The sequence below is a fragment of the Gobio gobio genome (assembly GCF_949357685.1).
Source record: "Gobio gobio genome assembly, chromosome: 11".
NCBI classification, from domain to species: Eukaryota; Metazoa; Chordata; class Actinopteri; order Cypriniformes; family Gobionidae; genus Gobio; species Gobio gobio.
In genome coordinates, this window is record NC_137104.1 from 22,924,772 (window position 1) to 22,949,339 (window position 24,568).

At 36.5% G+C, this 24,568-nt stretch overlaps 1 protein-coding gene across 8 annotated transcripts in view; it reads right to left on the bottom strand.

Annotated features, from left to right (window-relative positions):
• Window positions 1-247: 247 nt before the first annotated feature.
• The window catches only part of sema4ab (sema domain, immunoglobulin domain (Ig), transmembrane domain (TM) and short cytoplasmic domain, (semaphorin) 4Ab), a 53,108-nt gene continuing 28,787 nt past the window's right edge, over window positions 248-24,568 (bottom strand). For 4 of the 8 annotated variants that reach the window (XM_079829561.1, XM_079829560.1, XM_079829558.1 and 1 more), the window contains exons 3-15: window positions 16,443-16,603; window positions 15,631-15,690; window positions 15,411-15,509; window positions 14,474-14,579; window positions 10,252-10,374; window positions 9,987-10,114; window positions 9,646-9,827; window positions 9,365-9,509; window positions 8,572-8,761; window positions 7,601-7,716; window positions 4,324-4,484; window positions 4,075-4,163; window positions 248-3,116 (exon numbers count right to left, since the gene is read on the bottom strand). In XM_079829561.1, coding sequence (XP_079685687.1) covers window positions 2,269-3,116; window positions 4,075-4,163; window positions 4,324-4,484; window positions 7,601-7,716; window positions 8,572-8,761; window positions 9,365-9,509; window positions 9,646-9,827; window positions 9,987-10,114; window positions 10,252-10,374; window positions 14,474-14,579; window positions 15,411-15,509; window positions 15,631-15,690; window positions 16,443-16,603 — 2,408 coding nt within the window. In that variant the 3' untranslated portion in view covers window positions 248-2,268. The remainder of the gene's footprint in view (window positions 3,117-4,074; window positions 4,164-4,323; window positions 4,485-7,600; window positions 7,717-8,571; window positions 8,762-9,364; window positions 9,510-9,645; window positions 9,828-9,986; window positions 10,115-10,251; window positions 10,375-14,473; window positions 14,580-15,410; window positions 15,510-15,630; window positions 15,691-16,442; window positions 16,604-24,568) is intronic. The other 4 variants (XM_079829565.1, XM_079829564.1, XM_079829562.1 and 1 more) reach the window with 1 other exon arrangement.

The window sequence follows — 24,568 nt, forward strand, 5'->3', positions numbered from 1 at the left end:
ACATTGCTTTTCTACTCAATATATTCCAATGCTGTACTGTAATAGATTATTATTATTATTATTTTTATCAATGTTTCATTTATTTAATTTAGTTTAATCTACCCCCCCTCTTTCTTTTAAGGGAATAACAAATCACACAATTAGCTCGCGAGAGCTGCTGTTAAATACCACCTCGAGGCCGATGGTAAACTGATAGGCCTATTCAAAAGGCCTACAAGCAACAGTTTAATAAACAATATATATGTTTCATGCAAAATCATCAGTTTATTTATTTTCCAACAAGTGCAGTTATAGTCTAGGCCTATATAATGCTCAAAATGGAACTTCACTGCTAACAAACGAATATTCTGTGTTCATCACCAGTTAATCTCAGTCGACAGAATTTGTGGCATAAATGTTGATTATCATAAAACAATTACAGTGCATTTACATTGCAAATTTGGAAGGTGCCCTGAAACATCACCAGTTGAAGAGCACTTTAAATGGCCTTTGTTTCGATTCACTATGAAAGTTCATTTATGTGCTATAGATTTTTACCTTTTGTCTTTTGATGCCACCTAGTGGCAATAAAAGCGAGTTGTAAAGACTTTAAATCAATTTCTTTTATTTTCAAAAACAGCCTGCTTTTTAGGCTATAAAAAAATAAACAGAATCTTTCGAAAACAGTGGCATGCAGGGGAATGCATCTAGTCCTGAGACAGACTTCACATATCAGGGCTTCGATTGGACTCGAGTTTGAGTTATCCAGCTAAAGACAAACAGAAAATGAAATTGTTTTTGAACCACTAGAAAGAACATGTTCTCCATTCTCTGATTATAAAACACAGTTTTGGCAATATCACAATTTACAAGTGATTTCCCCACAATGAAGACTTCAAATCTGTACCGTTCAGTGACAAATCACAGGCTGGGAAAGAAAACAACAAACAAAATATTGGTTTAGGTCACTCCCATCTAGAAGTAGAGCAATCAGGCCCAATATACTGATGTGCAAAAGGCAAAACACAGCAAGTACACTTTTTTTTTTTTTTTCAATCATAATTTGTTCTGTGAAGAATTCAGTTTGCCTCAACTATTTTCAGATGCTGAAAATGTAACAAAATGTTTGTAGTTCCAGTGTTGACGCAGTTACTGTGCTTTGCCATCGGGGTATAGTAAAGTGGTCAATAATGAATGAGGTAAACGGGCTACATAGTTCTATAACAGGTCCAACGTACAGAAAAAAAAACACTTTTTTTACATTGAGTTATGTTGAAATATAAATGATAGAGATACATCTACCCGTACTAACACATGATTGCTCAGCGCAACCTTTTTTTGCATTACACAAAATACTTACAAATAAACAGCTTGAAAAGCATTTTTGAAAGCTTCATATTAGGATTGGTGCAAATTTAAAGGTATAATCCATCCAAAAATGACAATTCTGTAAGCATTTACGCACCCTCATGTTGTTTCAAACCTTTTTGACTTTCCTTGCTCTGACATTTAGAAGAATGTTGGCAACCAAACAGTTTCGGTTACCGTAAGTAAGTCAGTCGGAATGACAGGAGGGAGAGTAAATGAGGACCATTTTTGTGTGTCCCGTTATTAAGACTATGAAAGAAAAAAGAAAACGTACCTCGTCTTGACATTTAAAATTTGAAAATGAGACAAGAATAAGAAACAAAGGCAAAGACTAAAAAAAAAATGTGCGATATAGCGACTCTGACCAAGGTAGACAGAGTACTGGAAACTGAATGTTTTATGCGAGTGGAAAATATGAAATTTCAAAAAGTTGTTTTTGAAGTTAAAAGTTCCAGATGATCAGTTTAGTTAGTTAAGCAGCCTCTCTTTCCATTAAAATTTGTATTATAAGATTTTTTTTTTTTAATCTGAGCTGCATTAACTTTTTCCTAATATAAATTCAAAAGTTTGAAAAGATCAATGAAAACCTTAAACTGTCCATCTATATATTTCACATATATTTGCCTGAAAGTGATTTAAGAGAGGCATAAAATCTGATACGCTTTAGACTGAAACAAACAGTTGTCAGATAAATTACATCTTCAATATTAACAAACTGAAAAAGTACACTAGTACCAAGAGATATGAGTCTTTCAGCTTCAAAAGGTTTGTAAACGGTCCAATGTGCCATTTTTTCCCTCTCGGACTGCAAAGTGATCCTGCAAAGTGAAGTGGTTCAGCGAAAGGGCTTGATACAGCAGAAGCCCAGTTTGGCTCAGAAAAGAGGTTTACAGTGAGAGGGTACCATCACAGTGTCCGCCCTCAGATGGGTGTGTTGGGTAGGTGACCGTTAGAGCCGTTCAGCATACTGTTGCTCAGTGTGATGGGAGATTTGCCGTTATGTGCCTGACCATTGTGGGGCTGTCCGTTAGGAGCTTGTCTGTTCTGCTTTTCCAAACATGGAGAATGCCCTCTGAGAGACTCTCTCTCCTGGGGCGTGGCACTTCCTCCCTTTTCGTTATGTGGGACCGTCCTGCTGTGACAAAGATGCCGGAACCTGTTAACCGCAATGGTTAGCAAGGCACTGATGCACAGAGCTAACAGAACGGACACCACCACTAGCTCTTGCAAGTAGGTGGGTTTGTTCACTTGCTGGAGGTTTTCGCCAGGCTCGGTCATTCGTGAGTTTTCCTTGTTCATGCCAGACAAGCGAGTGAAGTTTCTACTTTTGAGCGTCGGGATCGTCAGGGAATCTTTGTGTGTGACAGTTGGATCCACAACTTCTGGGTTAGGCCTCGGCTCCGTCTGCTTGGGTGTCATCCACCTGGGAGTAGAAATGGGGGTTTTATTTCCCGTTTCGACAGCCGGGGTGCTGTGCGGGCGGTTCGGGGAAGCTGGTTGGATGGTGGGGTTGCTCTTCTGTTTAACGTGGTAGACGGCCAGTGTTTGGGTGTAGCCGTTCTCTACAGACTGACACAGGTAGTGTCCCAGGGTGGACGGGGTCGCCACAAAGTTGAGGTTGCCGTTGTCTGGCTGAATGTAGATTTTGGGCGAGAGCTGGCTGTTAAGACGCTCCCAGTGGCGTTTGGCGAGGTGTGACGCTTCCGGGCACTGCAGGTGCACTACCTCATTTAAAGACACAGACACCACTTCACCTGGAGGACACACAGCTGAGGAAGTCAGGGGTCAAGGGTCAGCATACACATGACACCACGATGGCAACAGGCATGCAGTTAAATCAGTACTCTGTATGGCATTTTCAGGGCTTGAAAAAGTGCTTAGCCTTCAGAAAATGTTTCATGTCAAGAGGTCAAATTAAACAAAGTTAAATATCTATAATATAATTAAATATTTATATGATATATGTTTTATATTTAACTTTACATTTTTGCAACCCTGTTAGCTACATGAGGGACACAACTAAACAGTTTAAAACCATAATTTGATTGTTATTACTAGAAATAAGCATTACAAAAAAAAAAATTACATTTAAAACAAAAGGTTACAAAAGTATTTAAAATGATGTTATATTAAATTAGCTTACACATTTATTATTAACGGTTACATGGAAATACTACAATTTGTGTGAAAATTAAGGGCATGGAATGAAATGATGAACTCGTCTTGCTGTCATGTCAAATGATGTTATTTCCTGGATGTCACAACTTTATGAAATTTTTCTTTTTTTTTTAATAGAGGAAAATTCATGTGGTAACAGGGTTGTGTGTAAAATTTGTGACAGCTAAATATGTTTTTTGATTATGTTTTACCCCCCTAAAATAAATACAAATTTAATCAGACTGTGCCAACATTACTGTATGATTTTGTTGTTTATTTTTGAATGCAGGAATTTTGTGGAAAATGCCATAGAAAGTACTGAACATACTCAAAGATCTAAGTTAAAATGGGACAAGAATATTTCAGGGACTTCTATTGAGTTACCCAAGTACCACATTTGCAACAGCAATAAATACAATTAAGATTAAATGAATGATACACAATTAAAAAGGATAGATAGAGAAAAAAAATAAATAAATAAATAAAAAGGATAGAATTTGAGACTCTTGGAATAGAAACCAGCATTTATAAACTGATATCTAAACATTATAGAGATTTAACTGTACTCACTTGAATGGATTCGGGACTGGCCAGAGCGTGACCTGGGGGCCGCATTTATACACTGCTCCGATACATTACCCTCATCTACATCCTGGGCACTGTGAAAAGCAGTGAAAGGAGAGATTAAAAACAAAAGACGGGTATGTATGTAACCTAGTCAATGTGAATGCTGAAATCTGGAATAGAAGCGCACCAACCCCATATTTGATTAGAGAGTATTTGTTAGGTTTGAATACACTTGGCTGTGATGATACTTACAGACGGGCCTGACTAGTTATGTCTGTGCAGACTTTCATCACAGGGTCCCAGCCACAGAAGGGGTCTCTGGCTAGAATACACTCAGCACAGTTCCAGTAGTAAGAACAGTTGGACACAGGTACTGACACCACTCCTTCTGAAGAGCCTATCAGCACTGCACCCTAGGGGAGAAACAAACAATTCATTCTTCAGACCCTTTCTTGCACAGTACAATACATTTCTGTTCAGTAAATTTGCAGTGCCATAATCAAATTAAACTACTATAAAAGAATGAAGATGAATGAATTAAATTTTTCTTTCCTTCACAAAATCAATTTTAAATACATTAGTACATTATAAATTTAAACTACACCTTTTCAAAATATACTATTTGGTGCCAAGGAACCCTGTATAATTTAACTCATGTACCCTTTAAAAAGGTAAATATCAGATATTCCTTTAAAAGAATAAGATTAAATATCAAATTAAGTTAATAACTTATATTATATTATGCCATAGATGTTCATTTTTAAAGAAATCCGAAAAGGTATGTAGCATACAGCTTTCAGAAAAGCCACATGTCTAACAGAGCTGTTGTCTACCTTCTATATTTATTCCAATCTAAGGTTATTAGCATTAGGCTACTCAGGGGTAATTCCTTTAGCTTTTGAACAAACATCTATGCAAGTACACACTACACTAGAAAACTGGTCACACACCTCCATCTAACCCAATTACAGAAGAAATGTGACTGCTGAGGTCAGTATATACAGACTCATAGACTCTTGGGTCCAGTGACACAATCCAATTGAACACTTTTACACAGTTGGGACAACAGCTGGGACAACAGTAACCTGATAGTTAAATCAAAAAGTTAACAGTAGCACAACAGGGGTTAAAGGGATAGTTTACCCCAAAATGAAAATTAGCCCATGATTGACTCATCCTAGGTGTATATGACATTCTTCTTTCAGACGAATACAATCAGAGTTATATTAAAAAAATTCCAGGCTAATCCAAGCATTATAATAGCAGTAATAGTTGCTCTGTTTTTGAAGTCCATAAAAAATGCATCTGTCCGTCGAATAACGTGCTCCACAAGGCTCTGGGGTGTTAATAAAGGCCTTCTGAAGCGAATCGATCCGTTTGTGTAAGAAAAATATCCATATTTAAAACTTTATCAAGTAAAGTTCCTACCGATCGCCTTCCGTGGAAAAGTGTTAAAAGTGCCATCTCGCAATTCAAGATGTGTACGTGACGTCATGACGAGCGTACCTGGTCGCGTTTGTCTTTCGATCGGCAGAGGCACTTTCAACACTTTTTCCATAAATTGAATATGGAAGGCGGTCGGCCGAAACTTTACTTTATAAAGTTTTAAATATGAATATTTTTCTTACACAAATGCATCAATTAGCTTTAGAAGGCCTTTATTAACACCCCAGAGCCGTGTGGAGCACGTTATTTGACAGGCAGATGCATTTTTTATGGACTTCAAAAACAGAGCAACTATTACTCGGGGTTCTTGCAGGTTTCAGAAAGTCAAATTTAAGACCTTTTTAAGACATTTTAAGACCATAAAGATTGAAATTTAAGACCTATACGACACATTACCAAAATTATTTAAATCACAGAAATTAAAATAATAATAATAATAATAATTTTATTTCAATGAATTAAATCATTGAAAAAGCATTAATTTAATTTACAGATAAAGCAATGACATTAGTAACCCTCCACAGCCAACAACGTGCCAAATGCCCAAAACCTTAGGCCCAAAATGAAAATAGGCAAAAACAAACTTGCCCTCGAATAGAATAGATATAGACAAAACAGCATATTAATAGCCAAATAGAGATTGAACAGGCTACTCCAAACTGTGATTATTCTGGTTAAAATGCATTTTTTTTTTTTTTACAAATGAAAAATGTTGGCATATAACATTTTATATATTAATGTTTATATATTAATGAGACTAATAATAATTATTGTATTTGATAAATACAAATATTTAACAAAATTTGAAATATTACAATTACAATAACATTTTCATAAAAAATTTAAATAGAGTATTTAAGAATAAATATAACAATATAATAATAATATTAATAATAATAACATTTATATTTTACAGAAAACTGCTGGGTTACCAGTTAATATGCAGACAGTCTATGTATTTAACATGAAATATGAGCCTCTTATGCATCCACTCTGGGGAAAAAACTGTACATTGGAGAAAAACATGGATTGTCATATAAATTTATTTAGAGAGAAGTATTATTTTTCTTATTTGTTACCCAAATGTTTCATTCATACTGGAAGCCAGAGGGCGCCCTTGAGCAGAAACTCCACATTTGCCTCAGAGAAGTGATCGTTAACTTAGCCCTAAAGTGAAGCTAGCGATGTAGGATAAACAGAAGATAGAAACGCTTTGACTGATGAAATGAAGACAAAAAACACGACTGCATCAAGATATGGTGTATTTGAATTCTTCAAGCCTTCACTATTTTCATAATAATAAGGTATGCACTGCTGATTGAGTGCAGACTTTATCACTGTATAGAATAATATAAAACAATGCATGTCTGCCTCATTCTGTCCAACAAAATACAACGTTATTAAACGTAGACGTATTTTGCGGGCAGGTAATTGCCTTTATCACGGGATTTGTAGTTTTATCACCGCATACGTGTACCAACACCAATATCCCCCAGAAAGAACTACAACACACCGAACGAACGCTCTGAGGGCAGTGTAGCAAAGACTCTAGAGCTCCGCTTTGTAAACTACGATTCGATACCATTTTGCTACTGTGTAACGTTAATAACTTTCTGCGGCCAGCGTTTCTGGAAATGAACAAGGATAAAACCTTTTATTTTTTTAGACCTAACTGAATGAAATTTAAGACCTCGGATGAAAATCTGGCCGTTTTTAAGACATTTTAAGGCCTTAAATAAAAAAATTATAATTTTAGACATTTTAAGACCCCGCGGGAACCCTGATTACTGCTATTATAATGCTTGGATTTGCCTGGACTTTTGTAATATAACTCCGATTTTATTCGTCTGAAAGAAGAATGTCATATACACCTAGGATGACTTGAGGGTGAGTAAATCATGGGCTAATTTTCATTTTTGGGTGAACTATCCCTTTAAGAAGGAATCTGATTTAATGGCTCAAAGAGTATGATATTGTGCATGTAGTCGCTTTTATTGTGTCAGAGTATTCTATAGATTAAATACAGACACATGTAGATAGCTGTTCTCCAAGTAAAGCTAATAATAAATGACCGTATGGGTACCTTAGAGACTGAAAGCAGGACGTTTTTGACCAGCTGAGGTTCATGAAACACTTGGATCTCCTCAATGATGTGAGCGCCGTTCTCCAAGATTACAGCTTTGTGCAGGTAGCCCAACTCTACCGGGAACACAGTTAAAGAGATATTAAGATTCGAAAGGGGAAAGCAATTATAAGAAACAGTAATAAAGTAAAAGAAAAGAGAAAACAATTTCATATATTTATTTGATGTCTGTTAAAATATGTGTTGTTCTACATTCTAATATGTCAAATCAATGCATTGCATTTTAGGAGTATAGGAATTATTACAACTGTCATTAGTTCATTTAATCTAATTAAATCTAGCACATTTTACTCTTGTTTACTCTTATAGCTTTTACTTTTATATTTTCAGTTTTCATGGTATTTTTACTTTAAGTTTGAGTTATTTTTAATTATAGAACACAACTTAAAGGTTGCTACAGCTTTTATTTATTGTAATCCTGTTTGAAATATAATGCATTATGATCATTGGACCCACTTTAAATAAGGTGGCCTTAATTACTATGTACTAACATATAAATTCATAATTTGATACAATGCACTTATTATGTACATAAATGTTTTTACATTGTACTTACATTTTAAAAAAGACCTGCATGTAATTACATCTGTAATTCATTTCTGTAGTTACCTTTATAATTACACTGTTGTCCCGACCCTTCCCTTCCACCTAACCCTACCCTTAAACTTACCCATACCACCTCACCTATCCTTAACTTTACCAGTATCCCACCTCAATATCAGCAAAAGTGTTTTGCAATACAATATGAACACAATAAGTACATTGTACTTATTTTTTGAGTTAAGGCCACCTAATATAAAGAGGAACCAAATAATTTAAGCAATCAATAAAACTACTGACAAAGAAAAACATCTCCACTATCAGTGTAATTGTGATTTTTGATGGTGACACTGATATTGACCAATATTTACCCGTGAGCAGGTAAAGCACAGTGTAATCTCTGCCGCCTGCTCCGCGCACTCTCTGAGCTGCGATGTTGCTGTAGCTCTTATCAGGTGACACCATTGTCGGGCCCTGATTGACCGGTGGAACACTTTTATCAGCCAGGAAGTTGTCCTTAACAAAGCGCAGAGTGTTGTCCGATGCATTATGGAGGCCACACTGCAGAGATAAACAGAAGAAATTTGAATGGTTTGATTTAAGGGCAAGAGAATTTTGCCCTTTAAAATAGGAAGACAATTTGGTTAGTAAAATAAAGTTTGGGTTCAGTAAGATTTGTAATGTTTTTGAAAAACGTCTCCTATGATCACCCTGGCTGCATGTATTTGATTAAAAATACAGTAAAAAAATAAATTTTGTGAAATATAATTGAAAAAAAAATGTTTTCTATTTGAATATATTTTAAAATGTAATTTATTTCTGTGATGGCAAAGCTGAATTTTCAGCATCATTACATCATTCTCTGCTTGAGAAACATTTCTTATTATTATCAATGTTGAAAACAGTTGTGCTGCTTAATATTTTTGTGGAAACTGGGATTTTTTTTTTCAAGGGCTCTGATGAATTTAACATTCAAAAGAACAGCATTAATTTTAAAATAGATATCTTTTGTAACATTATAAATGTTGCTACTGTCACTTTTGTTCAAATAAATCCATCCGTTTCTTACGGACTTCTTAACAGCATAAAATAATTAATAACAAAACATTTTTTCATAAAAAATAAAATAAAAGGGGCATTTCAGGGCACGCTTATGACACTAACCTCTCCAGGGTTTGCCATCTGCTCCTGTACCCGCGTGCTCCATTTCAAAGTGTCCCGATTCAGAACCTTGTAACGCCCTGTAAACACCTTTTTAATGTCTTTGAGGCTGAACGCACACACGGCTGAGCTACGCAAGTTTACTCGCCTAAAACAACAACACAAAAACGGAGGTAAGTTTAAGCAAAACAGCAAATTATAAAAAATATCTCACAATAAATCAATACTTCAAAATATGAAAAAAAAATCGAATAAACTCAGAATAATAAAGCAAGTTTCCTCACCACTGAGAGTTGAAAATCCCATAGAAGAGTGTTTCGTCCTCAGATGCGCCCTCCGGTGGTGGAAGGCTGACAATGTCCTGTAGGACGTTGTATGGCAGCTCTTGGTCAGCTTGACACAGTAGCTGAGCCTTGGCGAAGGTGGTCCAGCGTTTCTGAAGAGTACGCTGCCCACCCACATCACTCTAAAGAGAGATTCACAGACAGATTAACTACTGAGAATTACATTTTTAATAAAAAACATCTCAAATGAATCTAATCTTTCATTAGAGTTTGAGGAATCTGTAAACATGCTAGCTAAAACACTGTTTAAACATACTCACACATACACAAGCAACACTTACTGTGCAAACTTGGGCAACACGAGACACTGTAAACTTGTCAATGAAGTCGTACTCTTTTCCAGTCTCACTAAAGAAGAAATAAACCTTCTCCTCGCTGGGAGCATACGTGGAGCTGATGAAAATAGGATCTGGAATTGTGAAGTGAAAAAGAAAGCAGTGTAGTTATAAAGAAAAGCAAACACTTTTGGTTTTAGCAAAATCAGAATCAGTAAAATCTCTCCCTCTCTTTGCTTTTGTGGCAGCATTAAAAACAAAGTTTTCTTACCCTCTAACCAGCCAAGCGTATCATCCAGTTTCAGATCAACATGGCTACCCTCGCTCAAGTGGCGTGAAATGACAGGTCGAGTTCCCCTGTAGTCTGCCACTGTTCCGGTGTACAGTTCTCCATCTGAAACATAAAGAAACATTATAAAGAAACATTATTTTAGGCTAAACCATTTACAAAAACACACAAACGTCTTTATCTCACCTAAGCATTTATAATTTCAGTCATTACCATCAAGCTAAATTTATTAGTTTAAAATACAAGATCTCATTTGTGGTTTTGGGAAGTTGTATGGACTCCTTTTATGATGCTTTTGGATGTGGATGTTTTTCCACTTTCCTTGTGTGGAAAACAACTTCTTGGATATTCTGTCTAATATCTCTTCTTTTGTTTCAATACAGGTTTGGCAAAATTGTAATATTTAAAGGTCCTGTTCTTCGTGATCCCATTTTTCAAACTTTAGTTAGTGTGTAATGTTGCTGTTAGAGCATTTATAATACCTGTAAAATTATAAAGCTCAAAGTTCAATGCCAAGCGAGATATTTTATTTAACAGAAGTTCCCTTTCAAAGCCTACAGCGAACGGCTGGTTAGGACTACATCCTGGTATTTCCTGCTTTAATTACGTCAGTAGAGCAGTATGTCGACTAACCTCCGCCCACAAGAACGCGCGGAAAAGGGGGCGTGGTCTTGTTGCTCCCTCGTGGAGAATAGGAAGTGTTGCGTTCGTATAGTTTGTTTGTTGCCATGTCGTCGAGACGCTGTTATTTTCATCCCGGAGTCAAGTCACCTTTGTTTGGCTTTCCCAGGGACGCTGTACTTAGAGATCATTGAGCGCATGCATCCCCGTTATGGTGAGAGGCGTGACCTTTCCGGTAACGTGCGCTCTGCGTTCGCTAAGCTGCTGTCGAATCACAACACGGGAACCGCTGGCACAATCAGAACTCGTTACGTATTTCTGAAGGAGGGACTTCATAGAACAGGGAAATCTTTCAAGCCGTTTTGAGGACAGTGAAAACAGCAGTATACAGATAAGTAAATTGTGTGAAAAATACTGTGTTTTTTTACACGCGAAACATGAACACATGTTATATTGCACACTGTAAACACAATCAAAGCTTCAAAAAAACACGAAAAACGGGACCTTTAAATATACATGCTTTTAAACACTGTTATGGCACCTTCGGCCTCATATTTACCAATAGAAAAGCCTCAGATAAAATAGAAAAGTCGAGAGACATTACAAATAAAATAAACTTCAATTTCCATAAAGCTAAATGTGCTAAACATGGGGTTTTCACAGTGATGCCATAGAAGAACCACCATTTTGGCTTCCACAAAGAACCTTGCAGTAAATAGCTCTTAAAATAACTTTTTGTTTGTACCATTATGAAGAACGTTTTGATAATCAGAAGGATCTTTTTCTACTATAAAGAACCTTTTGTGTGATGGAGGTTAAAAGTTCTTCATGGAACTATAGATGTTAGGAAAGGCCCTTAATTTTTAGCAGTATATAGGCACACAACAAACCACCGAGTGTGTGCCAACTGGGGTTCATGCATGGCTTTAAACAGGCTGTAGGCCTGTCCGATTGATGATGAGGTAAATGTGAAGTGAACGTTCTCAGGCATCATGTCTGAAGTCACATGTTGGCCACTCAAAGGTAAGTAGATCAGGACTAGGATTTAAGAGCAAGAGGATTAACAATGTCTGTTCACTGAGATAAATCTGCCTGTCTCTTTCTTGTTCAATCTATTCTTCATTATGGGAAGGCCAATTTCACAACCACACACACATAAGCAGCATGTAGGTGAAGCATCAGCAATAACTTCAATACCAAGAGTTGCGTTGTACTTTCCTACTGACAGTGTTTTTGCAACATAACGGAGCTGATGCTCTATATGGTAAATAAAGTAATTTCTGGGTTGCTTTATTTATTTTCTTCAATAACATCCATAAATTATTAAATGATTACCAGGAGTTGTGATTATTACAACTATTTTAACTTTTGTTTATCAAGTAATATATTTTAGGAGGATGACCACATTTGCATCTAAATTAAATAGTTTATATGTAATGAACCCAAACCCAATGATTCTCAAACGACTCGTCTGAAGATTTAGTCTCTCTAAATTCCTTCTTTCCACGAACCTACTCTGCTCTGATTGGACAAATGGCCCAGTCGGTTATGACTGGTCTACTGCATACAGTGCGTAGAAAATCCCATTACCATAACTGAATGTAACATTAAAGTAGTAAGAACAACAGACAATCTACATTAATGGACAATTTAAGCTAATAGTGGGCTCACAGCTGATTAGCAGTTAGCTGGAGACTTACACAATATAAAACACAAAACTATGTATTTTGAACACCCGGTAGAAAATATATACGTCAATAATTATTCATACTTACAGGTTATGATTCAGAGGAGCAAGTTGGTCCAAATAAAGTGGGTACTGTCCCATCTTTAATGGATAAGTGTTTTGTAAATCCCATTTAGACCAAAGATTTGAGAAGCAATTCTCAATTCTGTTGTATCGCTGTGGTAATTTTAACCACTGACTCTTCACATCCCTATTCTTTGGAAGTGTTTACAAAGAGAATTTCCTTTTGCAGAGCAGAAAACAGCGTCTTCTGGACATGTACACAACATGAACCAGCTACAGTGTTTCAGGGCTGGCCAATGCTCTCCATTGACTTTGCGTGAGGCTGCCTCCTTGTCATTTTGGACTTACAAAAAAAAAACAACAATATCTAAAACCTGCTATGTGACAGGGTGTACAGGAAACAAGCTAAAAAACACAGAAATACGTTTTTATAAGATGTCGACCCAAAAAAACAAGCGTTTAAGGAGACAAAAGTGGATACAGCCAAAACATTTTGGGATCCTGACACTCAGTATGCCGCAGTAAACAAACATTTTGTCACTGTTAAGTCAAATATCCACATCTCAGTTTTATACATTATATTCCCTGTCGCTGATTACGTTCCACTCCAGTGGGCGTAGTTCTCAGTGTAATAGAACATGTCGCGCTGTCTCAATTGCCTGTATCCACTTTTGTGTCCTTAAACACTCGTTTTTTGGGTCAACAGCTTATTAAAACTTCTGGGTTTTTGGTTCTGGATTTTGTTTAGCTTGTTTGCTGTACACTCTGTCACATGTCAGCTTTTAGACATTGTTCTGTTTTTTGTTATAAGTAAAAAATGACAAGGAGGCCGCTTCACGCAATACAAAGTCAATGGAGAGCGTTGGATTGTTTCCCCCCCGGTAGGCATGGTTTTCAGATTATGACGTGTGTCGCTCTGTCTCTATGAAGACCGTAGGCGGGCATTATGAAAATATGTCCCCGTGTTACGTATGCAGGTTAACTGGAATTCCCGACGACTCGTTTAGGCAGTTCCAGAGTCAATTCTTTCTTTTCGGAGACAGTAACTATTTATTGTGCACTTTCGACTTTTCAACTTTGCAGACGGTCTGCATTCACAGACAGCTATACTACACTCTGCATGAAATGTTATATTCAAAAAGCATAATAGGGGCACTTTAATGACAAAGTGTCAGACAAAACACAAGTCAAGTATGGAGTGCCACAGGGCTCAGCATTTGATCCTTTACTTTTCTCCTTGTATATGATCCCCTTGAGGGACTTAATCAGGAAACAAGGCACTACCACAGCTACCACTGTTATGCAGAAAAAACTCAGCTTTATATTTCCTTCAAACCTGAGCCAAGTTAGCAGAATGTATTTGTTATAATGATTTACATTTTCTTACTTTTGACAAAACAGTGGTTTTAGTAATTGGACCAAAAACCTCTGAGCATAAGACGATAGAATATAATCAAGGTTGCTTAAGCAGCAGCATGAATAGACATACATGAATCTGTGTATCTATTCGCAGTAGCAAGTTAATACTTGTTCTGCAGCAGCAGCGAAGAAAATCTGTCATGGCCAAATGATTAACACTGCATTAATATGCTAAAACTATTACGAGAGTTGTCATGATTGTAATGTGTTTACAACCAAGTGTTTTCACAGGCTAAACACCAAAATTCAACTTCCAGCTACGCTTCTACTACACAACACCATGCTGCTTATGCGCGCAGCGTGAATGCTGCTATGGATGCTGAAATAAATACACTCTACTTAGGTATGCTGTGTGAAACAAGCCAGATAACCTATGCCAGCTCATTATGCTCATGGCAGTGGAGGGATACTTACCCACAGTTATGGCAGTGTTCTTCTGGTATGGGTCGTAAGGGCAACGACCTCTGCCTTCTTCAGGCTTACCACTGGGGCCTGTAGCCATGGTGAATGTATTTGAATTCTGTGTAGGTGAGCAAAAAGCATACGAGTATTAATACACTGATCAATTTTTATATGAAAAGATACTGACAACAGTAAATCAAATCATTCACAGACTGTGGTGTTTTCATTCAGGAGGCTTGCTATTTGGCATGCACATCTCCCCTTGATACACGCACATACACAGATCTTCTTCCTTTCACACCCATGAAAGCACAGAGTGAGGAAGCAGCACTGAGACTGCTGTGTTCACATGACAGGATCAAAGAATGCTCAATGGTGTGTGAAGGACAGACGCGCAAATTTCCAACTTAAAGGTGTATAATACCATAAAAGCCCCAAACATGTTGCAAACTAATAAAATCTGTAACTACAAAGCAAGGAGTAATTTATCATTCACAGCAGGGTTATGCAATATCCTAATATGTCATGTGACTGATGCTGAGGCTAAGGCTGTAAACTGACGCTTAACTCAATAGAGGTCAGTGTACAGACACTGATGTGACTCACATGAAGGGATACTACATAATCATGGGCTTTCGGACTGTAAAGCCACCTTTTCACACGCACATACGATTGTTGCATTTTGGCACTTGTGGCAGTTGCACAGAACCTTCAAAATGGTTGTGAAGTTACTATGGTAAAATAAATGAATAATGAAAGTATGATTATAAATTTACAAAAAACAGACGACCACTGATAGGTCTGAAAGAAAAAAAGGGCTTTCTAGGGCTAATAAACAAATTATAAAATAATTGTTTCATACATAATTATTCATAACCGCTCATTATGCTTACAAGAAGTAAACGGAGGACAAAAAGAACTGTGAAAAGATAGATGCGGTCTGACTTACGATGTAGATGCAGCGGGGGCTGAAGGCAAACGTTCCACAGGCATACATATGGGTGGAGTTCAGCACTTGTAAAACCCTCACAAAGTTATGACAATCCATCTGAGGGTGAATGGGGGAGTAAGGTTAAAGGCCAGCTTATGAAGACAGAGATTTGCTCAGTTTAACATGAGTGTCAAAAAGGTTGGACTGTTTAGCACTTAAAGTGGTTGGTTTCCCATACCTTCAATTTGCCTTTCATGGAACAGTCATCGAGGTCTTTATCTGAGGGAGACCAGTCCAGCTGAAATGAGTGTAAAAACAGGTTCAGATTCATCACATGCAAATATCACAGCTCAAAGAGAGCTTACATTATTTATTTTACATTTTATTAAACTGTTAAACATTAAACATATTAAACAAGAAAACAAACATCAACAACCCAATACATATATATATATATATATATATATATATATATATATATATATATATATATATATATATATATATATATATATATATATATATATATATATATATATATATATATATATATATATATATATATATATATATATATATATATACACATACACACTATATAATGTACAGTTCTTAGACTACTCAACATACAAAATATATTTTTTAACTTCCTATAATAGTTTAAATTAAATAAATTAAACTAAATTGACGAATAACATTAGCTTAGATATAAATGCTTACACATAAATGTTAGATAACTTATTTAATAAATCATTTATTTTTTTGCTATTAAATATTTATTTTGTGATCAGCTTATTGTATTCAAGCAATAAGGCACGAGATGTCCTTCCAAATTGTGAATATAGTAATGGCTAAAGTGCCTTATTGTCATTTTAAAATGTATAAAATATTATATAAAACAAAAATATTAAGGACACATTAAATCACTGAATCCCCTGACATAACAAAAGTTTGCCATGCAACAAACATCAGCATCCATGGACGATAACCTAGATTTTTCTAGGTTATACCCTTCTGCTAGTCATGTACTAAATCAAAAATCACACTGACCTTCTCCTTCATGGTCATAGTGTCAGTCTGACTGACATCAATTGAGAAAATGGCATCACGTGCTCCGACGAATAAAGTGCCCTCATCGTTGCTAAGCAACAGCGTGGTGGTGTTATAAACATCAGGGTTTGTGAAGACAGTAAGGGAACGACCTGGACCACCTGTGACGCAGCAGAAAAGAAAAACAGAAAAATAATCACAAATTACAGTCTTACTGTAGAGTTGCCAATAATTACCACATTTTTATTTCAATTGATGGGTAAATGAAAGGGTTGTATTTCCCAGAACCACAAGAGAAAAAATAAGAATTTATATTTAGCAGATAGAAAGATTGTGATACAAATTTCATTAATAACAGTTGGGGTGGGCTTTGTGCATGTGATGAAAATAATCTGACATTGCAAAGAAACAATTTATATATTTATATACACATGCAGAGGTTTAAATTTTAGAATTTGGGGTTGAATTTGATAGCCTGCTTATAAGATGTGAAAGACAATTAAAGAAATCTTTATTATGGTTTTGTTTCAGCTACTGTTTCTGAAACACCTGAGCAATGAACAGTCATGTCTGACACTAAAAAGAGTATCTTACTTTAAATCTCATGTTGAAATTTAACATGTGGCGGAATCACAGAAGCGTAAGTCTATCTACCCAGAGGAAAGACACCATAATTTGCAAGAAGCCAATTTTTGAAGCATGTGAAGACAACACCAACTTCCTGTGCTTTTTTTTAATACAATACAGACATACCTAGTCATCAACGCCTGCCACACTTCTGCTCAACTTTTATTAGACTTACACTGTTGCAGCGGTTTCTTCAGCCGATGGATGGTTCACCTCAAGGCTGATGATGTATGTGTAAATTTCTGTGAGCAAATTTAAATGTGCAGCCGATAACTGGTTTCTGTACCGTGATCTTTCCCCCAGAAAACCACACTAGATACATCTCAGCTCAATCAGGTTCAGTCTAGACTGCTGAGTCTAGCCAAATCATTCAGCCTTATGTGACTTCAAGACCAGTGATCTCTTAAACACGCATACAAACACTGTATTATAAAGATGACAGATAAACCATAATACACACCTTTGTCAAAACAATGAGAACACAGACCAAAAATGAAGGCTGAATGAATTATTGAGTGCTTTATTTTGGACGCCGGAACAAACACACACCACAATGTGTGCCTGGGTGATATCTGCCATGATCAACTTGCAAAAACAAGCATACATGCAAGCAATAATGTTGTGCATGGTTTGAGCATGATAACTTGTGTCAGAGACTGAACAGTTTGTATAGGAATACAGTATGTACACTACCGTTCAAAAGTTTGGAGTTGGTAAGAATTTCGAATGTTTCTTATGCTCACCAAGGCTGCATTTATTTGATAAAACAATAAGTAAAAACTGTAATATTATGAAATGTAATGTATTCCTGTGATGGCACTACAGTCATTACTCCTGTCCACAGTGGCATATTACTCTTTAGAAATCATTGTAATATGCTGATTTGGTGCTTAAAAAAAGCACTTATTTTTTGACTTATCATCATTGTTTAAAACAGTTGTACTGCCTAACAAGAATCAGGATTCTTTCAGAAAATTCTAAAGAACAGCATTTTTTTTTTTAAATTAGTAACTTTATAAATGTAAGTTGATAAATTTAAGGCATCTTTGCTGAAAAGTCAATTTCTTAAATAAAAAAAAAGCACAGAACGATAGTGTACCATATTTTAACCCTAATTTACCTGACATACAGTATCCATTTATGGCTAAATTTAAAACTGTGCACAGCTTAATTTTTAAAATATTTCTTGTTTAACTAGTTTTTATGCAAAACAGCAACGCTGGCTCTCAATTTGGTTTCATTTCAACATGACATCACATGAAACTGTTAATATTTAAATCAAGAGAAACTGTTACGTTGACGAAGAGCCAACATACACACAATGGATAATGAAGAATATACAGGCCTTAACATATAAACATCTATGTGTTATGTCATTTGCAAGAAAAGTATTCGTAGAAAACTGGTAGTGGTTTAGTATACAATGAATACCATGTCTAAAAATTACGTCTCATAAGCCACTCTTAATCTGAGAGCACATCTATGGGTAAAGTTTTTTTCTGCATACAAAAACAGCCACATGAAAAAAAAATGATAGTGAGTGTTTCTGTGTTTACATCCGGCGCCATGTCCGCTCTTACAGGAAACTTGCTCAGGTCAAATTTGAACATGACAATACCTGAGCTGAGAACATCAAACCACAGACTTGAAAAACAGAAAATACTTTAGACAGTTTTATTCCTACTTATTAATATATATCTTATAACTTCAGAACTTATATTTTACAATGTGATAAATGTATTAACTTTCACCTGAAAATTATTAAAGTTATAAAAGTATGTACCTGATACTGTACATACTTTTATTAATGGAATTGGCTATTTCAATAATTCTTAAACTACTTAATTCTTAGTTGAACAAAGGTCGGCACTCTTAAAGAGCAAAAATTATTAAGGAAAAATAGATGTCAAAACTGTGTGGATCCAATAAACTCCTTTCATTCACATTCTTCCTTACAGAAAGAAGGGAAAGAGGGGTGAGGTAGTGTTACGCAACCATTTCACATCTGAAAAACTCCTGCCAATGCTTGCAGAAACATCTGGGCCTTCGCTGAGAGTTTGGAAAAGCGCTGACAGCAAGGATAGTGAGGTCATAAACGAAGCTCTAAGACAAAGAAAGCTTAATGTCTAAGTCACCTTAACATCAACAGATTTTGCCTTAACTGCAGTTCTTATTCTGCTGAGAACACGTGAACAACTTCTGCTAGCTGTCATGACCCTGGGAAGAAAACATTCGGCTCTGTGGGGAGGCTAATCCTAAAGCTGAGCCGCAGCATACCAGCTGTCTTCTCCCAGCAGCCCTCTGAGCGAGAAGAACGTCAGCACTACTTTTCCTCCTCTCTCTGCACCCTTTTCCACTATATATCATTCACATGACACGTAACAACTTCTGTGTAATCATAGCTTTTCTCAGGAATAAACAGCCCAACGTGCACCCGCAGATCTTCACAGACATTTCTGCAGACTTCCACAGAATTCACACCTCCTGCCCATGGGTGTAAAATATTTTTGTTCATTTGATTGTTTAAATCTACTCCAAAGACTGGTTTTCACAAAAATGATTCCAGGAAATATAGAAAAGGTCTGAAAATCTGCTCAAAAACAAGGAACAAATAAGCTGATAAGGTCATAAAACAGCCCTATAATCTCTTTGAAAATGTTGTTTAGCAAAAAGGGTGAAGAAAGAGGAATTTCCATGAAAATCTTGGCTTATTAGCAGCACTTAATAGTGGTTTTGGCCTCATTACCATTTCACTGAACTAAAGTCCTAATTCCTCGTATGAGCTGCTCTCTTGTCTGTGAGGCCTGTAAAGAATGTGGCTCTGACAGTCAGCACGCGGCTGTGAAATTATGCAACCCCAGGGTACATACTCTCAGTACAGACCAGAGAAACTAAAGAAGCGCTTCAGTTCATTTGTAAAGAACCAAAAGCTTAAAACCTCCGCTTTTGACTGTTTAATATAGAAACATGTGGAAAAATGTATGTATTGTACAGTACATTTTCCCCAGACACTAAAAAAAGTGGTGCAAGACTGCACGATTATGTAAAGTTAGATTTTTTTAAAGCCAATTCACACAGCAGACAGCCGCCGAACAATGGCAACAAACACTTCGTCTGGTTGTCAAATCAGTGTGTAACTCCTGTCGGTGTCTGTTGCCGTTGGTCTGTGCTTGTTGTAACCGACTGAACATTGAATCTGCGTTTGTCGGGGAATGGTAACAGAGAGAGCATGAAAAATGATCAAAAAACCAAACTATGGTGCAAAAAACAACAAACTGTGCATTTAATAGAAAATAAATTACCTCTAAAATATGTAAAATTTTCTAAATTACCAATGATCACTTTCAAGATACACAATGTAACTTTTGGCCCTCTAGCTGTTAAAGGTCCCATGGCATGGCATTTTTCTATTATTTTATAATGTTTCCTGAGGTGTACTTATATTGTTAGTATGATTTTTACATCATAAAATGTCAATTTAGAAATAAAAGGCATTTTTTCTATACTGCTGTTTGCCCTGTGGCTGAATGCCCTGTTTCAAGAGGCGTGTCTGCTGTGAGACTTCAGCAAAAACGCCCACTGTTGTGATTGGCTGACATCTTTGCATTTGAAATGAGTATCAGATCTTGTAGCGGAGGGGGCGTGGTTTAACGAGGTCTACCAGGCATGAGCCTGCTGCCAGAGAGACGGATGGACCGGAGTTCACTTCTCATCAGTTCTCAGCACGTCTCAGTTCAGTGACTATTGTAGTTGTAGTTACTAGCATATACTTCAGGTTATTAGTTTATTTCTAGTCGGAGGGGCTGTCACTCATGTCAGAAAGTTAGTAACTTTAGTAAATTATGGATCAGCGCTGACTCGAGACGCGAACCGTTTAGAACGATTCAGTCCGATTTGGTGAACTGATTTGGTTCACTAAAAAGAACCGGTTCAAAAGAATGATTAGTTCGCGAACCGGACATCACTAATGTAAGTTACCAGAGACGGAGCGATTGCTAACAAAGTTATTTATAGTAACTACTGAGTTGTGAAAGTGCTGTCAGCGCAAATTTTGTTTGTATCTGAGAGTTCTGAATAAACACGAGTCCGTCTTCATCATTATTCTACCAACTTTGTAACACATGCAATGTACCATTACAGCTGTCGAGATGAACGAGTTACGAGTAAGTGTTGATTATAGCATTATTTTTAGATATTTTCCAATCATATGAAAAGTGTCAGTGACGCGCATTGAGTACACAGCGCGAACAAAGACACAACAGCAGTAATCGAATCCAGTTTATTGTGGGGCTAGGCTGGTTATCCCGGATATGCTCACGCTTACCCCCCTTTTGGTGCCTCCGCAGTGGGGCAGATGCAGTACTGGGGGTCGGTGATGTTGAAGGCCGACCGGTCAGTGCAGCCCGAGCTTCGGCGTGCATGAGGTTTATCTCTAAAGATGTGACTCTGCCGATGTTGAGCAGAAACTCACGACCGTATGCACATTTTAGAACAGATAGACGCGACGAGGACGTACAAAAACATGGACTCACAAGATAGAAAACACGAAAACACCGTTCTGTCGGGAGAGAGAGAAGCCGCAGCGTGTGCACGAATAATAAATAATTAGCTACACATTAGAAATCACTGATCACAGATCAGAAGGAACTGAAAAAAGACTTCTGTTTTCATTTGTACATCCAAACACTGAGAAACTGCCAGCATTCACTTGTTCACAAGCCATGATCTCTCGAGGACAAATATAGCGCTGCATGGGCGTGCCAAATTCTCTGGGCGGAGGAAAGGGAGGTAACCGTTCCTGTGACGTCATAACAGGAAAATTCCAGATCAGCTCGTCTGGGCTGTCATTTTCTCAAAGGCAGAGAGAGACAGCCACAACTCGGTTTACACCGATCAAAATTTCTAGCCACTTGGGGACAATATTCAGGCTAGGGGAACTCATATTAATGTTGAAAAACCTCATAAAATGAAAATGTCATGCCATGGGACCTTTAAAAAACAACTGCATGCATTTTGCGGAAGAAGATTGTGCTTCTGCTCAGCATGACTGGGCGGATGAATATGGTTATCCTACTGCTCATAAAACATTCACAACTAGGCTTAAGAGATATAACTATTTTAGATGAAAGGACCTCAAGCTGACTAGCTGAAGATGTTACGGTGGCTATACCCATTAATAGACAAGGTACAGAGTAATAAAAACACCATCTCTGGCTTGGCTTTTCGGAGATGGCGAGAACTGAGGGATCTAAAATAGTTAATACCACTAACAAGACTCAAAATAGCCTCACACTAACACGGTAGCATAATGAGGGTCCCTTCATGCAAACCGAAGCATTGAGAACTTTGTAAGTGTACAAACAGTTTAATAAGAAGATATTTTATAAAGACAGAACATTACGCATATACAGACAGGAGCCATCTTGGAAAACAGTCTCGACAAGTCGAGCCACGAACGCTGTGCTAAGTGATGAACTGTGACTTGGAATCTCATATGGTCCGTTGTTTATGGAAGAAAGCACTGAACGCAACAGAGAAAATAAATAAATTAATTATTTTTTAAAATACTGAACGCAACAGAGACTAGTGCTTCCAAAGGATACACACTAAAGAGATGGCGGATTATTCAACCGTGGCTCAACTTGTCGAGACTGTTTTCCAAGATGGCTCTTGTCTGTATACGCGTAATGTACTGTCTTTATAAAGTATCTTCTTATTAAACTGTTTGTACACTTACAAAGTTCTCAATGCTTCGGTTTGCATGTAGGGACCCTCTTTATGCTACCGTGTTAGTGTGAGGCTATTTTGAGCCTTGTTAGTGGTATTAACTAGCGATTTAATTTTACTTATTATATGCCCCATATACTAGCGTTATAAGCTAATCTGTTTTTAGAGATAAAACTCTTTACATTCGATTTTCATGAAAACGCATTCCAGAAAACGATTTACTCGGTAACCATGTGTTAACTACCCCTAGGTTCATTTTTCATCGGAGTTGTCCTTTAAAGTGACTTTGACCATACACGCGTCAAAGTAGCCAGAGCAACTTATCTCTATTTCCAGATAAGACAAGACACACACAGGCTAGTGATGTATGTACACAAAAAACCATCCCGACAGGTCTAAAATTTAAACACTTATAATAGGCTTACTATAGTGAAACTTGTAATTGTAGTAAGTAATTGACTCATTACTTAAATTTAGTTAATTTTGAACAACAAAAAAAGTTACATAGTGTACATTTAATTTTGCTTCCAAAATATAAGAATACAGAAAGCATATTGATGCAACATATTACTTATTTTCTGCAGCTAGTGTCATATTGTCCAACCTACAACAATGACAGCAGCAATTATAAGTTTGCAGATGTCATCATATCAGGCTCAAACTCCTGCATAAGTGTGACCTGACTCATTCTGGCATCAGCTGTAATTGGTACTGCTGGGAAACAGGGACTCGGAGTCTGATTTAAGCCCTGTAATCTTCACAAACTCACATCTAGTCATTTACAGGGGGGGGGGGGGGGGGGGAGCAATCATTCACAGGTCGTATGACTGATCCTGAATCAGCAAAAGTGATGCATCTGCATGTCTAAGCATCTGTAGCACAGTCTCTCAAACAAGTAGTAGCTCATTTTAACTGATTTAAGTGACTCTCACAGAAAAGCCGTTTGCCAGGTCAGCCTGATTCTGCCCTGTTTTGCCAACTCATGGACTGGCCTCTTATCAAATAACTGTGGTTCAGAGAACAAGGGCCTCCATTCATTAAAAAAAAGAAACAAAATAACCACTTGCAACAACATCAGCAGATTTATCTGCTTACTTTCTTGTTTCATCAAAAGTAGACATTTTAACTTCCTTGTCTGTGACCTAAATTGATTACCCTAAAATCATAAATCTTTTTTTTTGACCAAGACATTTATTTGTACCAAGGAAGTAAAAAAAAAAAACAATACTAAATCAATATAGTATTTTTTATTTTATTCTATTGCATTTTATTGTATTTTATGTTTTAGTTTACGTTCAAATATTTTTTTAAGTAATTCAGCAATGATGCATTCAATTTATCAAGTGACAGTAAAGATATATATACTGTTACAAAATATTTCCATTTTGAATGCTATTAACTATTTATTCATCAAAAGAATCATAAAAACTATCATAGTTTCCACAAAAATATGAAGCAGCAACTTATATAGTTTTTTTAATAAGAAGAAATGTTTCTTGAGCAGCAGATATTAATTGAAGTATCGGTCAAATGTTTGGAAACATTATTAATGGATTTTAATGGATCTCTTATGTTCATCAAGCCTGTATGCATTTATTTGATCAAAATACAGAACTATTTTAATATACTAAATAGTTATTAGTTATACTATTTTATATACTATAATTCAAAATAACCGTTGTGTGTGTGTATACATATATAAAATGGTTATTTTGAATTATAATAATATTTCACAATATTACTGTTTTACTATAGTTTTTATAGTCATATTT